The sequence below is a fragment of the Lissotriton vulgaris genome, chromosome 5 (genome assembly GCF_964263255.1).
Source record: "Lissotriton vulgaris chromosome 5, aLisVul1.2, whole genome shotgun sequence".
In the NCBI taxonomy this organism is placed as follows: Eukaryota; Metazoa; Chordata; class Amphibia; order Caudata; family Salamandridae; genus Lissotriton; species Lissotriton vulgaris.
This window is the reverse complement of record NC_141693.1, coordinates 1,911,692,230-1,911,708,525: the sequence shown is the minus strand read 5'-3', so window position 1 is coordinate 1,911,708,525 and position 16,296 is coordinate 1,911,692,230. Positions and strand designations below refer to the sequence as shown.

The following is a 16,296-nucleotide window of genomic DNA, read 5'->3' as shown; positions in this document are numbered from 1 at the left end:
AGGCTTTCTCAGCTTGAACAAGCCATGGAATGTGAAGGACATGGTGTGCTGTTACCAAATGCTATAGGATTATACCCACCAAGAGACACAAAGCACTCTCTCATCAGTTTGGCTGTTGATATTCCTAAACCAATATTCATGTATGAGACATATATTCTTGACACTAGTTTCTGAGCTCCAGAATAAATATTAACCCAGGACTGGAGAATGAAGACTGATCTGCCAGTCATACTAGCTTGGGTAAGTAATCTTCATGACAGCTCTCCTTTTTCCATTCTTAAATCAATCTGCAATAGTTTTAATCTAACGTCTGATTATTAAAGTTATCCACTTATCCTACCGGGTTTTAATTATTTTACATTATTGTAATTTTATGAATTCCCTGACAGGTAACATTAAAATTAAGATTTAAAAGATCCAAATTCAGATACTACTGAAGGGATATCAAACCATAGACCAATAACTAAACAATTCTGCCAGCAAGCATGTGACTTTATTGACTCCCAGGGAACTACAATTAACTCCCTGCAAAATACAAGAAATTCTTAGAGCACATAGGTATAAGTGCCCAATGAATTTAGGCAACAACAGCACATAACTAGTTTAAAATCCCGAGTGTATACATCTACACCCATGGAATTCCTGACTTCACGAGTGCTACAACATCTCCCAGTACATGGATATTACTCACATTCACCAGGTTTGATGTATCTGCTTTCTAAACGTAAGAAAAGAAGAGAGGGTATGTGAAATTAGATAAAGAAAATAGAAAACATGATAATGTTTTATATGCTTTATCAAACTTACCCAGTTCTGCAGGAAACGTTTCTGTATTAACAAAAAGAAAATTGTAGCTTAGAACCCAAATGATCAGGTTTATAGCTTTTTCAATATATCTTACACCTTTTAATGTAAGGTTCAATTATGATTTAGGTGTTTAGATGTTCAATATATAAGTCTCCCCTAAGTGGGCATAGTTTGATGCGTGGAAAGTGGGTGTTCCCATTAAAGATGCCCCTCTAAGGTATAGCTATTTTGTGATTTGCAAAAGACATGCAGATTTGTACTTCTGTAAAAATCCTCTCATATGTACAAAGCCAACAGCAAAATTTCAAAAAATTAAACCAACCATCTTTTATAACCCCTTTGCTGCTGCTAAGCCAATAAAACATGCGTGAGCAGGGGCAGACAAGGTGTTTACTTCCTCTATTGGTTGTGGGCTGTTGATGAGTCTGTTCAATTAAAGTGCAAGACATACAGTTTGGCTGGCACTCAAAAGCACTCTACTACTTTGCGTCTCAATTTTTCTTTCTCTCTTATAAGAGCTACTATTTATAGTCGTTGCTGTGATTGGACTACTTTAATAATCTCCAGTATAATGTGCACCTCAAGCATGTTAATTCAATAAACACACTGGGTTTTTTCCATAAATATAATGGGTTTTGGTAAAAGGTATCTGACACATAACATTGGTAATACTATTGGGGTTAATAAATGAGCAATAAAAACTGTCTGGCAACAAAAACAATATCACAATTTAGATTTCCTTATGAGGAAAAGTGTTGAGCTCAAAGACTATCAAAACAGTACTGTTGGCAACCAGAGGACATTGTTGACCCACAGCTGAACGACTCTGGAAAAATAACATAACCTTAAAGCTAATGACTATGATGAAGCTGAGTCTTCAATAAGCTTAGCCCCATATGTAATATCTACTCTACAATAGACCAGAATCAATCTTTACTTGTCCTCTTTACCAAGTACCTATATTTTTTTTGGTGAAATGGAAATGAATAGTCATTGAAGCTAGATTAGTCTCCCACAGTAATGCCCTAACAGATCAACACACTAATGATTTTATTTGTTTAAGTGTGATATTGGCTGCTTGGTTTGGGTGCTACTGGACTGAAAGGATGTCACACAGCAGTAAAATTTACATTATGGCATTTATTTGGAGAGCCAGGCAGGAGGTAAGTGAAACCAAAGGGGATGATGGACGGAGTGTTGAACATTGCAAGCACTCACCCCCAGTCAACTGATCTGTGTTTAATCCATCATCATTCTTTAGCTTACTCCGCCACCCCAGTTCAGACATGGCATATGAAAATCACTCTGACCCTGTGCCTCATGGGAACAGTCCAGCCCAAACTGCCAAGCCATGTCTTCCCTGTACTGGAAACAAGCATTCTTGGACAGGTTTCTGGCTAATCAGTTGTCATCAGCCAGGCTAGCTTGAATCCAGTGGCAAAGTGAGCAAGGGACCAACGTCTGAGCATACCCTGCCAACTCAGGGCGAACAAAGCAAAACCAAAGGGATGATGGACGGAGTGTTGAACATTGCAAGCACTCACCCCCAGTCAACTGATCTGGGTTTAATCCATCATCATTCTTTAGCTCACTCCTCCACCCCAGTTCAGACATGGCCATATGCAAATCACTCTGACCCTGTGCCTCATGAGAACAGTCCAGCCCGAACTGCCAAGCCATGTCTTCGCTGGACCGGAAACATGCATCCTGGGACCGGCTTCTGGCTAATCAGCTGTCATCAGCCAGGCTAGCTTGAAACCAGTGGCAAAGTGAGCAAGGGACCCATGTCTGAGCATACCCTGCCAACTTAGGGCGAACAAAGTAAAACCAAAGGGGATGAGGGACGGAGTGTTGAACATTGCAAGCACTCACCCCCAGTCAACTGATCTGGGTATAATCCATCATCATTCTTTAGCTCACTCCGCCACCCTGTTCAGACATTGCCATATGCAAATCGGTCTGACCCTGTGCCTCATGGGAACAGTCCAGCCCGAAATGCCAAGCCAGGTCTTCCCTGGACCGAAAATAAGTATCCTGGGACCTGTTTCTGGCTAATAAGCCGTCATCAGCCAGGCTAACTTGAATCCAGTGGCAAAGTGAGCAAGGGACCCACGTCTGACCATACCCTGCCAACTAAGGACGAACAAAGCAAAACCAAAGGGGATGATGGACGAAGTGTTGAACATTACAAGCACTCACCCCCAGTCAATTGATCTGGGTTTAATCCATCATCATTCTTTAGCTCATTCCGCCACCCCAGTTCAGACATGGCCATATACAAATCAGTCTGACCCTGTGCCTCAAGGGACCCACGTCTGATCATAGACTGAAACCGGTCCTAGGATGCTTGTTTTCAGTCCAGGGAGGACCTGGCCTGGCAGTTCGGGCTGGACTGTTCCCAGTGGGCACAGGGTCAAGACAGATTTGCATATGGCTGGGTGCAAACTGGACTGGCATGGTGAGCAAAAAAATATGGACTTAGTGCAGATCTCTGTACTGGGGTGAATGTATGACATTGTTCTGCATTCTGTCCATCAATTGTTCTTTTAGCATTTGTCACCCCGAGAGGGACGGGTATGCTCAGACGTGAGTCCCCTGCTCTCCATGCCACTGGAGTCAAGCTATCCTGGCTGATAAGGGCTGAAAGCCTGAAACTGGTCCTAGGATGCTTGTTTCCAGTCCAGGGAGGACATGGCCTGGCAGTTCGGGCTGGACTGTTCCCAGTGGGCACAGGGTCAAGACTGATTTGCATATGGCTGGGTCCAAACTGGAATTGCATGGTGAGCATAAAAACGATGGATTTATGCCCAGATCTCTGTACTGGGGTGAATGTATGACATTGTTCTGCATTCTGTCCATCAATTGTTCTTTTTGCAGGAGTTAAGTGACAGCCAGCACCTCACAACTTCTTCCTTTCTGAACCCCCTTCAGAAACAACTGCACGCCGGGGAGGAGCCACGTGCCGGTCTAAGATGACCGCGTAGGAACTCGGCTCCTCTGTGCCTGTCCCTCAGCCCTGATATCCTGAAATAAATCCTGAAATTGGAGCGCACCGCTTGATAGCAGAAAGGAAGCGACGCTCCCAACTGCAACTCTGGCCCTCCGGCGACATCGGGGGCCGGAGCCACGACAGCGAGAAATTCCGGCCTGTACAGGGCCAGGAGCCGGGGACTCGGGTCGGTGTCGAGGCCGGAGTGAAGTGGACAACAGTGGGCCGCGGAGCGAAAATCCCCGGCACGCCCCACTTCTGGGGAGAAACTACTGGGAAGTCTAGAAGACGGAGGGGACGAGTTGGGGTGTGTGGTGGACCCCCCCCCTCCGCGCATAGTCCCTGGAGTGGCAGACAACGACCCGTGAATCGGAGCCAGTGCTGGAGCAGTTTGGAGGGAGAAGAGTGCTAGGTGATCCTGAGGGGCGCCCGGGGGTGTGCTGGGGCAGCGGGTGGAACGATCCCCCCCTCCCTCTTGCCTACATGCTATAGAGGTGGGTACACACTGCGAGCCCTGGAGGGCTGGTTCCGGTGCCCCAGCGGCCAAACAGCTTGCCAGTCAATCACTGATTGGACCCGCTGTGGATCCCGGGGTCCCCGAGTGTGTGGGATTGATGCCCCCCCCCCCCCCAGGCTACTCCTTGGCCAGGGGGGGACTGCGGAGCTAGTGGGTTAGCCGCGAGGGCGCAGCGTGGAGACAGTAAGCAGAGGCCTGGCCCAGGCACTGTTGTTGGGGGGCCCAGGAGAGGAGCACCACCCCCCCCCCAGAGAGGTGCTCACCCGTCAGCCGCCTGTCTCGAGAAGAGCTGGTATCTGGGCCCCCAGGGGCACCAGTTCCTTCGCGGACCGGGTAGTGCTGGGCACTGGTGCAGTCGTGATCTTGCGGTGCTGAGGTGGTGCGTTGTGTCCTCCGGCCTGGACCCTGGAAGATTGACCCTGGGAGGGAAGAAGAGACGCAGATAGCCATCGTGTTTGAAGCGGGCCGCAACACTCTGTAACGCAGTTGGAGAGGGGTACGGGACCAGCGTGCCCGGGAAACGAATTCTGAATGGCCACCAAACAGGATGCAGACAAGCACCAGCCCAGGATATCCGAGGGGACAAGACAGGTCCAGTCAAACAAATTGGACTGCTACACGATGCCAAGAGGTTCCCCTACAGATCCGAGGCATCCTCTGCCGACGGGGGGGGGGCGACTCCTCCGGCCCACCGCCAGACCCGGCACTCCTTGATGTCATCGCTGTAATAGACGGGGTCAAATCGTCCCTGGGTCAGAAAATTGTATTGCTGGACAATAAGCTAGACACTCACATTGAAGTTAACCTTATCCGAGCAGACCTCACTGAAGTAAACAAGAGGGTTAAATCGCTGCATATAAAGACTGCTAGCTTGACTGATGACGTGGCGGAGCTCCAACAGGAAGTGCGGGAGCGCAAGCGACTGAACGTAAGCTAGATGAGTATGAAGGGAGCGCCCGACGCAACAACGCTCGCATACTGGGGGTGCCCGAGAAGTCTGAGGGCCCGGCCCGGACCTGTTTGCCGAGGAACGTATCCTTACCCACCTCAAGCCCAAGGGTCGGGGTAACTTCTTTACCATCGAGCGGTCACACAGTGTCCTGGGGGGCGGCCTAAGCCTGGTGCGCCACCACGCCCAATGATTGCCAGGGTACTAAACTTCAGGGACAGAGACTTTATTCAGCAGGCAGCTCTCCTGGGACCCCTTCTGCAGTACGAGAATGCCACCATTTCGTTCTTCACTGACTTCACTCAAATGGTGCAGAAACAATGCCGGAACGTCCTAGCGGTCAAAAAGAAACTTCGGGACAAAGGGATCCAATATGCCATGATGTTCCTGGCATGCCTGAGGGTGGAGATTGATGGGAGATCTTGGTTCTTTGATAATCCGGAGGTGGTATCGGACTGGATCGACAGCCATCCCCCTGGTGGCTCCAGGCAGCGTGGCCGAGACGGAGAGGAAGCACCACAGGAGCAGGAATGAGCGCAGTTGCACAACAATTGGGACTAATGTACATTGTCAGGTATTGGGGTAGCGACCCGATAGCTGGGCTGGATCCAATAGGGCTAGTAGATAGCTGGCTGGCGCGTAACCCAGACGGCATGCAATACACACATGTATCCTGTGCACATCACAGCCTGTCCAGGATAGACTACGCTCTGGTCCCGGTCGCTCAGGCTTCGGAAGGTGCGACATTTAGGTAGGGGCATCTTGGATCATTCTCCAGTTTGGCTCCAAATGGAATTTGACCAGGTCAATGCAAGCAGGATAGCCCCTATCAACCCATGACACTTGAGGGACCCTACCACAAAGAAAAACATAGTTGTAGCCACAGACAGGTACTTCCAAGAAAACCAGGGCACTGTAGATTTGGCGCAAATCTTGTGGGAGGCGTATAAAAGAGTTATTTGGGGAGAGGCGGTATCTCTGATCGCAGGGAAAAGAAGGAACGGCAGGCTGACCTGGAAAAGGCGGAAGAGGAAGTGCTAAAATTAGAAAGGGAGGTATCTCAAGCGGTAACCCCTGACGGTCTTCACAGTCTGAAACTACAGCAAGATGAGTTCAGGGCTAGGGTGAAGAACGAAGAGACTCAGAGCAGATTATATGAGCATGGTGACAAGGCGGGTAAACTGATTGCAAGGCTCGAACAGAGGGATTGGGCGTCGAGGCTGGTGCCAGAGTTGCGGGGGTAAAACTCCAGTATTATTGTAGACCCGCAGGCTATTGCCGACACGTTTGCAGAGTACTATCGTGGGGTATATAGCTCAACGAGTGCGTATACGGTAGTGAAAAACATGGAGATGATCGGAGATATTCAGATGCCCATGTTGTCGGATGATAACCCGGACTATTTGGAATCCCCTCTCACAGATGACGAGGTGGCACAAGCCATCAGAGGACTACACTCCGGGAAGGCCTCGGGCCGAACGGCATTCCCACAGAGCTTTACAAACTAATGTCTAATACACTCGCCACATTTCTGCCCTCTATGTTTGAAGAAAGCGAGTGGCAAGCCTAAGAAATGCTTCTCATCTTACAGCCCTATCTCGCTGCTGAACGCGGAGCCTAAGGTCTTAGCAAAGCTGTTGGCAATGAGGTTGGCCAAAGTCATTACTACCATTCATCCGGATCAATCAGGCATCATGCCACATCGAAATGCGGTCCTCAATCTACGTCGGCTGCATGGGGTCCTTGGCAGGACCCCAACGATTCAGGAGCCGGCAGTGCTGGTGTCGTTGGATGCCCCTATGGCGTTCGATAGGGTCAAGTGGTCCTATCTTTCTGCAGTGTTAGACAAACTGGGTTTCAGCCCAGAATTAACAAGCTAGATACGCCTTCTATATTCTGCTCCGATGGCCCGGGTGGTGGTAAACAACCTCAGGTCCACCGACTTCCACTTGGGCACGGGCACCAGACAGGGATGTCCCCTGTCCCTGCTCCTTTTCGCCCTGGCCTTGGACCCATTGGCGGCCTGGGTCCGACAGGATTGTTCGATACGTGGTATGCGGTGGACAAAATCTCATTCTACGAAGATGATATCCTGCTTTACCTCACAAACCCGAGGGGATCCCTAATCTGTTTCTTAGACATTTTTGCTGGTTTTGGGAAGTACTCAGGCTTCGCGATAAACTGGTCCAAATCGTTACTATATGTTCTTTGGAGCGACCCGCCAGTGGTCCCAGACTCTTGCCCGATACACTAACAACCTGGACCCTCCTCCGACGTGATTTAGAGGTGACATGGTGCATTGGAAGGCTCTGCCGCACTCCCTGTTAGGCAGAGCGGTGCTTTTTAAAATGATGGCTTTACCCCGTTTTTTATACGCGTTCTACTTTCGGGAAATCGAGGCCCTCCAGAGGCAGCTACTCTGGGACGGTAAACCTCGTATAGCATTCTCCAAACTTACCCTTCCCTGGCATGATGGGGGAATAGGACTGCCGGATCTAAGGAAATATTACTGGACCTCCCAATTGGCAGCAGCGAACCAGGTGATATATGGACACCCCAGATGGCCCCAGGTATGCAATGGACCAGGGGGAGACTATACTAGAGCGCTGTATGCCAGGCCGCACATGCCGTCCAGGTATGGCAGGGGCTTACAGACACCTCAGATGAGAGGGAAAGCTCACACTCACCACCCCGCTTTGGAACTCAGAGAGGTTGGGAAGTTTATGGAAGTCCAAGGGATTTGATAAGTGGGACCTTATAGGTATCATGCACATAAAATATGTTTGGGGATGGAACTATACACACATTTGACTCCCTTAGGCGACAGTATCAATTGAACGACTGTATTTCCGATATCTCCAAATCCGTCACGCGTTACTCACACACATTCCTAGCGGCACTACACTCCCTGATGACTCTCCCCTTGAAGACAGAATACTGGACGGGCATCTCCCCGAGAAAGCTATCTCTCTGATATACAAGCAACTTATAAATAACATAGAGGACCCATTAGTCATAATAAGGCGACGCTGGAACGAGGATGGTTTTGAGTTAGATGATGAGGACTGGCAGGAGGCGGTTTCCTCCCCGCGGGTGGTGGCGATTCAGATGAGGCTTAGAGTGGTGCAACTCAAGATACTACACAGGTCCTATGTAACCGGGCCCTGTCTGGTCCGTATGGGCCGCTTGGAGAGCAGAGAATGCAAGAGGGGATGTGGGGACCTGGGGACGTTCACCCATATACTGTGGCACTGTTGTAGCGTACAAGCGTATTGGGGAGAGGTTCATCGTACGCTGCGGGCGGTCCTGGCTATATCATTGCAGCCAGAGGCCTGCAGATGCATTCTGAACGTCTGGGAACCTACGGACCTGGACGCATACAAAAAGCAATGGGTAACATTGGCCTTCATGATAGCAAAGCGTAATATCGCCCAATTGTGGGGAGCCAGCCAGCCGCCCCGGATTGAGAAATGGATGGAGGACTTAGACTGGTGTATGTTTAGAGAGAGGTCAGTCTATTCTGCCAGGGGATGCCCAGGGAAGTGGGGTAGGATCTGGGAGGCCTGGAAAAAATACAGGTGTGATATCTGTGATGCACCGGCACGTCAAGAAGAATCGGAGGCACACAAACCCCCTTGATCCATCGACTGTCGTAACTGCATGATATTTTTAATGTATGGAATGTCATTGAAAACCTTGAAATAGTCATGAATAGGTTTCCTGATGTGTCTTTTTGTTACTTTTATTGTTTAATAAAAAGAGTTTTAAAAAAAAAGAAACAACTGCACACTATGGGTCCACGTTGCACGGAACCTTGAGGTGCTAAACTGAACACATCCCTCCCCTTTCAATAATAAATATTAAACAGAAACCATGAAGAAAACAAGTAAAACACACTCACTAGCAAGGGTGAGAGAACAGAGAAAACTAAGGGAGTAAACACTAAACACATTAATGTAAAATAGATAGCATACGCGGGATTATCTAACAATATACTCTCTAAATCGGTCCGGAAAATACCTGGAAACAATTGAACATGAGGGGTTAGGCAACCCTGCATAACATGAAGTTTGTAAACTACAATCATCAGTGGACATTCCCGTGTAATAAGGCACAACATCAACCTTGTCGTCAACCTAGTCACCTGTAACAACTGCCAACCTATCTTTATTCCAGAGATGACCATCACTGGCACGCACGGCATGAGACATTACACGTAGCAGATGCACTAGAGAAGAGTATCTAGACTTTCCCTTCGTCACGTATACACATTTCTTTATACTCACCCAACAGTTTCACCCTAACACCACCACTTACTTTGTTACACTAAGCATTTTGAACTTTCTTTTAGACCTCCACTACAATTTCCAACAGGGAAGTATCAATCGTGTGATGACCCATCCAATTCCTGTTCAATTTGGATGCCAGTTCTTGTCCTCTCAGCTGCACAAAAGGTGTGATGCCTGTTGTCACATTTGGTGCTGATCGACTAACCCACATGCCACTGACCACGTGCCTCCGGCTCAATTTATTGACAAAAGCAAGCTGCAATTGATCCTTAAGCGTGCAGTTGAAATGTTCCACTAACCCATTACTCCTGTGATAATGTGATGAAGCTCAGATATGCTTAATATCATATTGGGATCAAAAACAACACATTTCTTCTGAAACCAATTGCATCCCATTTTCTTTTCAACTTTGTTGGGCTAACCCATTCTTGCAAACACTGCTTGTAAAAATTCTATAGTTGTATGGGTTTCTATATTATTAACAAAAGCAACTTCAGGCCACTCAGGCATGTAGCCATTCAACACCAAAGCAAACTTGTATACCTCAACAGGGACTTCTAACGGGTAACCAATGTCAAAAACTAACTTAATCAAAGGAGACAAGTCAGATTCCACAGGAATTACTGGTGAGTGTTTTGAGACGTGACTCATAGCTCAGAACACATGTTTCACAGTCGTGTACAACGGTCTCCACAGGCTTGTCGATGATTGGCCACCAAAATTCTTTTCTTACTCTCCGCTTTATTGCTTGAATTCCCATGTCATGTGCCCTTCATCAGCCATCATCAAGACTCTTGTACTGTAAACACTCAGTACTAATAATTGTTCGATTCTCCATACTAAACCTTCTTCACATGTCAACTCATCTGCTACTTGAAAGTGGGGACCAAATTCCATACTCCCACATGTAGCATCTGGCCAATTACCACTAAACCAATTCTTCACCTCAGACAAAACAGTTTTAAGTTCAAGTGCATCCCTCTGTTCTTGCTCAGATATTACACTATTCGTCACGACAAGCACTTGATGCATGTTACACACAACTATTTAATCTTCCATTTTACACTCAGCTTCATTATTTAATGACATTCTGGAGAGGTGATCAGCTGCCACGTTCTTTCTGCCTGTCACATACTCCATGCGATAATGACACTCTTGTCAACAGTATTGCCCTTTGGCAACTCCGGACGTTGTGCTACCACCGCCTTTGGTATTAAATTGAGCCAATAGGGGTTTGTGGTCAATGCAGAATAATAACAGAACCCCAAACAAATGTTCTGAAATGCGGAGTATCCCACCATAACAGCATTGCATCCTTCTCACAGGTAGAATAGGTTAGTTCTGACCTATGTAATACTCTAGAGGCAAACACAATCACTTCTTGTCTAATATCTTTCCTTTTCTGTAATATAGCTCCCAGCCCATCATTACTGGCATCTGTGATGATGATGTTGTGAATTAGAAGGGTCACTAGGCTTTAAAGGCATAGCTCCAGCAATATCTTACTTAATTGTATCCACTGCACATTGGAACTCTTCACACCAAACCTACAGATTCCCCCATTTAAGTAAATCTGTTATGGTTCCATTATTTTCTGAACATTTGGAATAATATTCCACTAAACCTAAATATAATTTATATTATTAGCACTTGTATTGCGCAACGAATCATCCCCAAAGGGATCTCTTGCGCCTTAGCTGCCCACTACCGGTAACTTATGACAATATGGTAGTTAAAACATCCATGTTTTAAGCTGCTTCTTAAATTGCACTAACGTTGTGCAGGCTCGGATCGCATCTGGTAGTCCGTTCCAGTGGAAGGGAGCAAGATGAGAGAATGCACGCCCACCCATTTTGATTTTACTGATTTTACAGGGGCAGAGCAGTTTCAGATTACTCAATATTAGTTGGCGTACAGGAACAGTAGGAATTAACTTCTTCCTTAGGTATGCCGGGCCCGTCCCTTGCAGTGCTTTAAACACAAAAATCAGGAGCTTAACTACTGCTCTTCCTAATGGGCAGCCAGTGCAAAGAGGTAGTGACAAGGTACGAACCGGTTACTTGAGAGCCAGGCGTGCTGCTGTGTTTTGCACAACTTGCAGCCTAGATGATAGATCCTCCCTCAGTCCTACTAGTAGTACGTTTCCATAGTCTAGTCTAGGAACTAGAGGTGCCTGTATTAAGGTCAAGTCAAGTCAAGTCAAAAGCACATATGAAACAATTACAAATTCAGTTACAATTGAACATGAGGGGTGAGGCAACCCTGCATAACAGTTTATCGATGTAATTTTTTTTGTATACTCATAAGAAAATATAAGAACATCTAAAAAGTTAAAAAGATAAAATATTGAACAGCTTGGTAGGCATTAAATATCTGGATCATAAAGTGCAAAGTCGAATGTATTAAGAGATAAAACTAATTAAAATGTGGTGTCCGGGTCTTGGAAAGTGCAGAGGGTGGGCAGTTTAAACTAGTGCTTTCTGTGTAACGAGCACACCACATTGAGAACAAGTAAAGGGAGACAGAATAAACAATTGGCATGCCGGTATCATATTTCAGGATTCTGTAGGCCTGTAGGTAATGGGAAGTTCCAAGGTTCCTACGAAGCTGTCCTAACCAACGAGCCCTTATAGCCTTATACGTAGGGCAGAAAAACAACACATGCAAGTCGGTCTCCGTGCAGTTTTTGCAAGATGGACAATCTTTCGTCAGACTACCCCCCACTTATAGGTAACAGCACATAAGGGGAGTACGCCATGCCTGAACTGCATGTAGAGTTTTTTAGCTAGGGAGGGATGTATGTCATCAATGCTAGTTTCTAGAAGGTATAGGAATTTGACATCTAGAAAGGATGTAGTAAGTGTGCCTGTCCGGGGGCCCCTCTGGATTAAATTGCGATGATGATCCTTAAAGTTTTTTATCAGGACTTTTCTTGGTGTTATCGAAGAGCTTTCTTCCGGGCTATCCCATAGGTCTCCCATTCCAATGGCTACAAGGGAGTTCTTAATATAATTGAGCCAGGAAATTTTGCTTGCCCGCCTGAGATTGGCCACCTCCCTCAATTCCTCCTTATACGTGGATAACTCTGCGGTACTCCATAGGAGGTTCTAGTAAAGTAGGGATCTGAGCGCTACCTCCTGTGCCATTGGGCTCACGCCCAGGTCCATTCGGAGCAGAGTTAAGTGGTGCTATTGGGAAGACCCACCAGCTGCCAGTAAAGTAGGGGTCTGAGCGCTACCTCCTGTGCCATTGGGCTCACACCCAGGTCCATTTGGAGCAGAGTTAAGTGGTGCTATTGGGAAGGCCCACCAGCTGTCTAAGAAATGAGTTTTCGATCTTACAAGTTGTTCGGTTGGCCTATGGCCCCATAATTCAGCTCCGTAAATGGAAGCCCCTCTAACCTGCGCCTTATAGATTTTGCAACACTGGCACCAGCATCTTACATACACACTTCCTCTTCTGTTTCGCAATGCCCCCGGACTTTTGCGTCAGCTTGAGACAAACCTTCCTGATTTGATCACCCCACTCCATTTTCTCATTGAGGGTTAGGCCCAAATAATCACAGGCAGAGACTTTCTCTAAAACTTCCCCGGCTAGTTGTGGATTGGGACGCTTTGAGTGGCCTGCATTGAACACCATATATTTTGTTTTCTGGGTGTTTATTTCCAGGCCCCCGTTCTTGCAGAATAGAAAAAATATCCAGTGTCCTTTGAATACCCATCGGTGATTTTGACAGCAGGAGGGTGTCATCTGCGAACATCAAGGCAGGTACCTTGAGGCCCGCTAGTTTTGGAGCGTCTATGTCCCCTCCCGCTGCCAATTCTCCCACTAGGCCATTTATAAAGAGACAAAAAAGGGTTGGGGTTAGGACACACCCCTGTCTTACATCTCTCTGTGGTTATACGATCTGTGAGATCTTCATTCTTTCCAAATCTAATTGGGGCATAGTTGTTCGCATGCAATCTTTTCAGGACTCGCATAAGTACGGAGGCTCCCCTAAATGAGATAGGATAGCCCATAATTTTTCTCTAGGGACTAGATAAAAGGCCTTTCTGGCCTCTAGGGGGATTGACCGAAAGATCTCCTCAGCATCCATATTATGCCAAAGCATGTACCTGAGACTGTCTTCACGTGATCCACCAGAGACAGCTTATTATCAATCATAATTCCCTGGTTCCTTGCCTGCTTTTTTGGACTGGGTGCCTCCCCAAGTTCCACAGGCCACCAGTCCGCCGACCAGTAGCTGGCTATTATGGACCCAACCTGGATGACCCAGTTCCGCTCCAGGGGAGATGCTGGCAGAGTTATTCGTTTTTCAGGATTCATTAATTCTCGCCGGAGATTTTAATCTGGTGCTAGATACCCTATTGGACAGAACTTACAAGAATAGGTCACCACTTAATTGCAAGATGAGATCTCTTCTAAGAAGTGCAATGCAGCAAATGGGATGGGTAGATCTATGGCGGAAGAGAATGGGAAATAAAAGGGGGTATACATTCCATAATAAAAAATATGGCCACTTATCTAGGCTAGATTTTTTCTTGATTAGTAGGGAGATGCTAGGCTGGGTGATAGACTCTAAACACTTAGGAGGTCACTTATCAGATCATTCTGCAGTTTCGCTATTATTGTAACTACCTACTATGCAGGGTACTAAAAGATGGACCCTAGACCGAACTATATTTTTGGAGGATGAAGTTGTACAAAAGTTAATAGGAGAGACAGAGAGCTTTTTCGCGTAGAATTTAGAAACTTCTCCAATTGAAATGGTATGGGATGCATAGAAGGCATTTCTGAGGGGTCAGATAACATCTATACAAATCAATAGACAAAGGAAGTACAAGGCTGAGATAGCAGGTATAGAGGCAAAAATTCGGAATTTAGAACAAGATCTCTCAGCCCAGAGGCTCACGCTTCAGGGGGATATTCAGGAGGATTTGTTATCATATAAATTAGAACTAGCGGGGGTGCTAGATACCAGGTTGAGGAAAAGGTGGGAGGCCAGTAAGCTGGCCCACTTTGAATATGCAGAATCTAGTAGTAAGCTCCGAGCCTGGAAAACCAAACAGGATCTAAGCAAAAACAATATAAAAGAAGTTTTATGTGAGATCTGGAAAAATTTGGGAGAATCCCAAAGATATTGAAGAAGCTTTTTACAAGCACTTTGAACAGGTTTACAAGGAAGATCTAACTCCACAAGACAACTTGATTCACTCATGGCTGGATCAATACTCTCCGAATAAACTTGATGAGGAAAAATCCAATAACCTAAACAAAACAATTTGTTTAAGTGAGATAACCAAGGCAATCGAGGTTGGGAAAAAGGGCAAAGCGCCGGGACCCGACGGGATGCCAGCCGAGCTGTATAGAGTTCTAGTGGTAGTCCTTGCCCCTATGCTGCAAAGTTATTTGCTCATATTTTTGAGAGCAGAAGGAAGGCGCCTCCCTAATGGAACGAGGCAACGGTGGTCCTGATTGTAAAACCATCAAAGCCACCAAGCCATTGCGATTCTTGCAGGCTAATCTCTCTGCTTAATCTTGACTACAAGATCTTTGCCAAGATTTTAGCAGAGAGATTAAATGGTGTAATAGGAAAGCTTCTTCATAATGATCAAAAAGGTTTCGTTAGAGGGCAGAGCATGCAGTACTTGACACATAATTTGGTTGGTGCTATAGATATAGCAACACTGCATAATTTGCCGCTGGCTATCATAACATTAGACGCCACAAAGGCGTTCGATCGCGTGAATTGGGTTTATATAGCACAGGTATTAGGCAGGTGTAATCTGGGTGAAAATTTTTGCAGAACTATTTCATCGATTTATCAAAAACTCACAGCCAGGGTATTAGTAAATGGCATTCTTTTGGCGGCTGTAACAATTAAAAGAGGGACAAGGCAGGGCTGCCCCTTTTCACCTTTACTTTTTAACCTCTATATTGAACCTCTGGCGGAGAAGTTTAGGCAGCAAGCTAGGATAGCTCCTTTCAAGTTTCGCTGACTGGAAAAAAAAGTATCTCTATAAACGGACGATATGATGATATATATATCTGACCCAGTAGAGGCGATTCCAACAATATATAACATAGCTTCCCAGTTTGGGCAGATTTCTGGTTATGAGATCAATCAGTCAAAAACAGAGTGTATGGTCTGGAACATAAATGTCCAACTTCCTATATTGAAAAGGGAGATAAGGTATCTGGGTATCAGAATCACAAAGATATGTATCCAGAATAGACAGAGAAATTGCAGACTCCTTAAAAAGCTGGGCCTTTCTCCCCTTGACATTAATAGGCAGAGTCAACATATTGAAAATGATGCTTTTACCAAAACTTATATTCCTATTTCAGAATATCCCATTAGCATTTAAGGAGGAGACTTTAAGGAAAATACAAGCTAGAATGAATTCTTTTGTTTGGGCCGCTAGGAACACAAGGATTTCTTGGAAAAAGCTACGAAGGAAGAAAAATAAAGGGAGTCTATGTGCACCGGACTTGAAGCTCTACGCCTGGGTATTTCTTCTACGGGCAGGGAAGATGCTCTTGAACCAGCCAGATGACTCAGATACAGGAACAGTGCTTAAAGAAATGTTATGGGACATTAAAGGAGGTGACCAAGCCTTTATGTATATGTTTGGTGATCCACGCTTCTTCAAGAAGGTCCGTTTAAAGCTGCTGAGAAATACAGCGACTATCTGGTATAAAATCAGAAGGCTTTTGAAAATTGGTTACTATAGTACCCTGGCCC

At 46.2% G+C, this 16,296-nt stretch overlaps 1 protein-coding gene across 1 annotated transcript in view; it reads right to left on the bottom strand.

The window, feature by feature from the left end:
- Positions 1-16,296, bottom strand: part of LOC147717702 (E3 ubiquitin-protein ligase TRIM39-like) — a 429,018-nt gene that overhangs the window by 119,428 nt on the left and 293,294 nt on the right. The window contains exons 6-7 of the mRNA XM_086924489.1: positions 808-828; positions 692-718 (exon numbers count right to left, since the gene is read on the bottom strand). Coding sequence (XP_086780615.1) covers positions 692-718; positions 808-828 — 48 coding nt within the window. The remainder of the gene's footprint in view (positions 1-691; positions 719-807; positions 829-16,296) is intronic.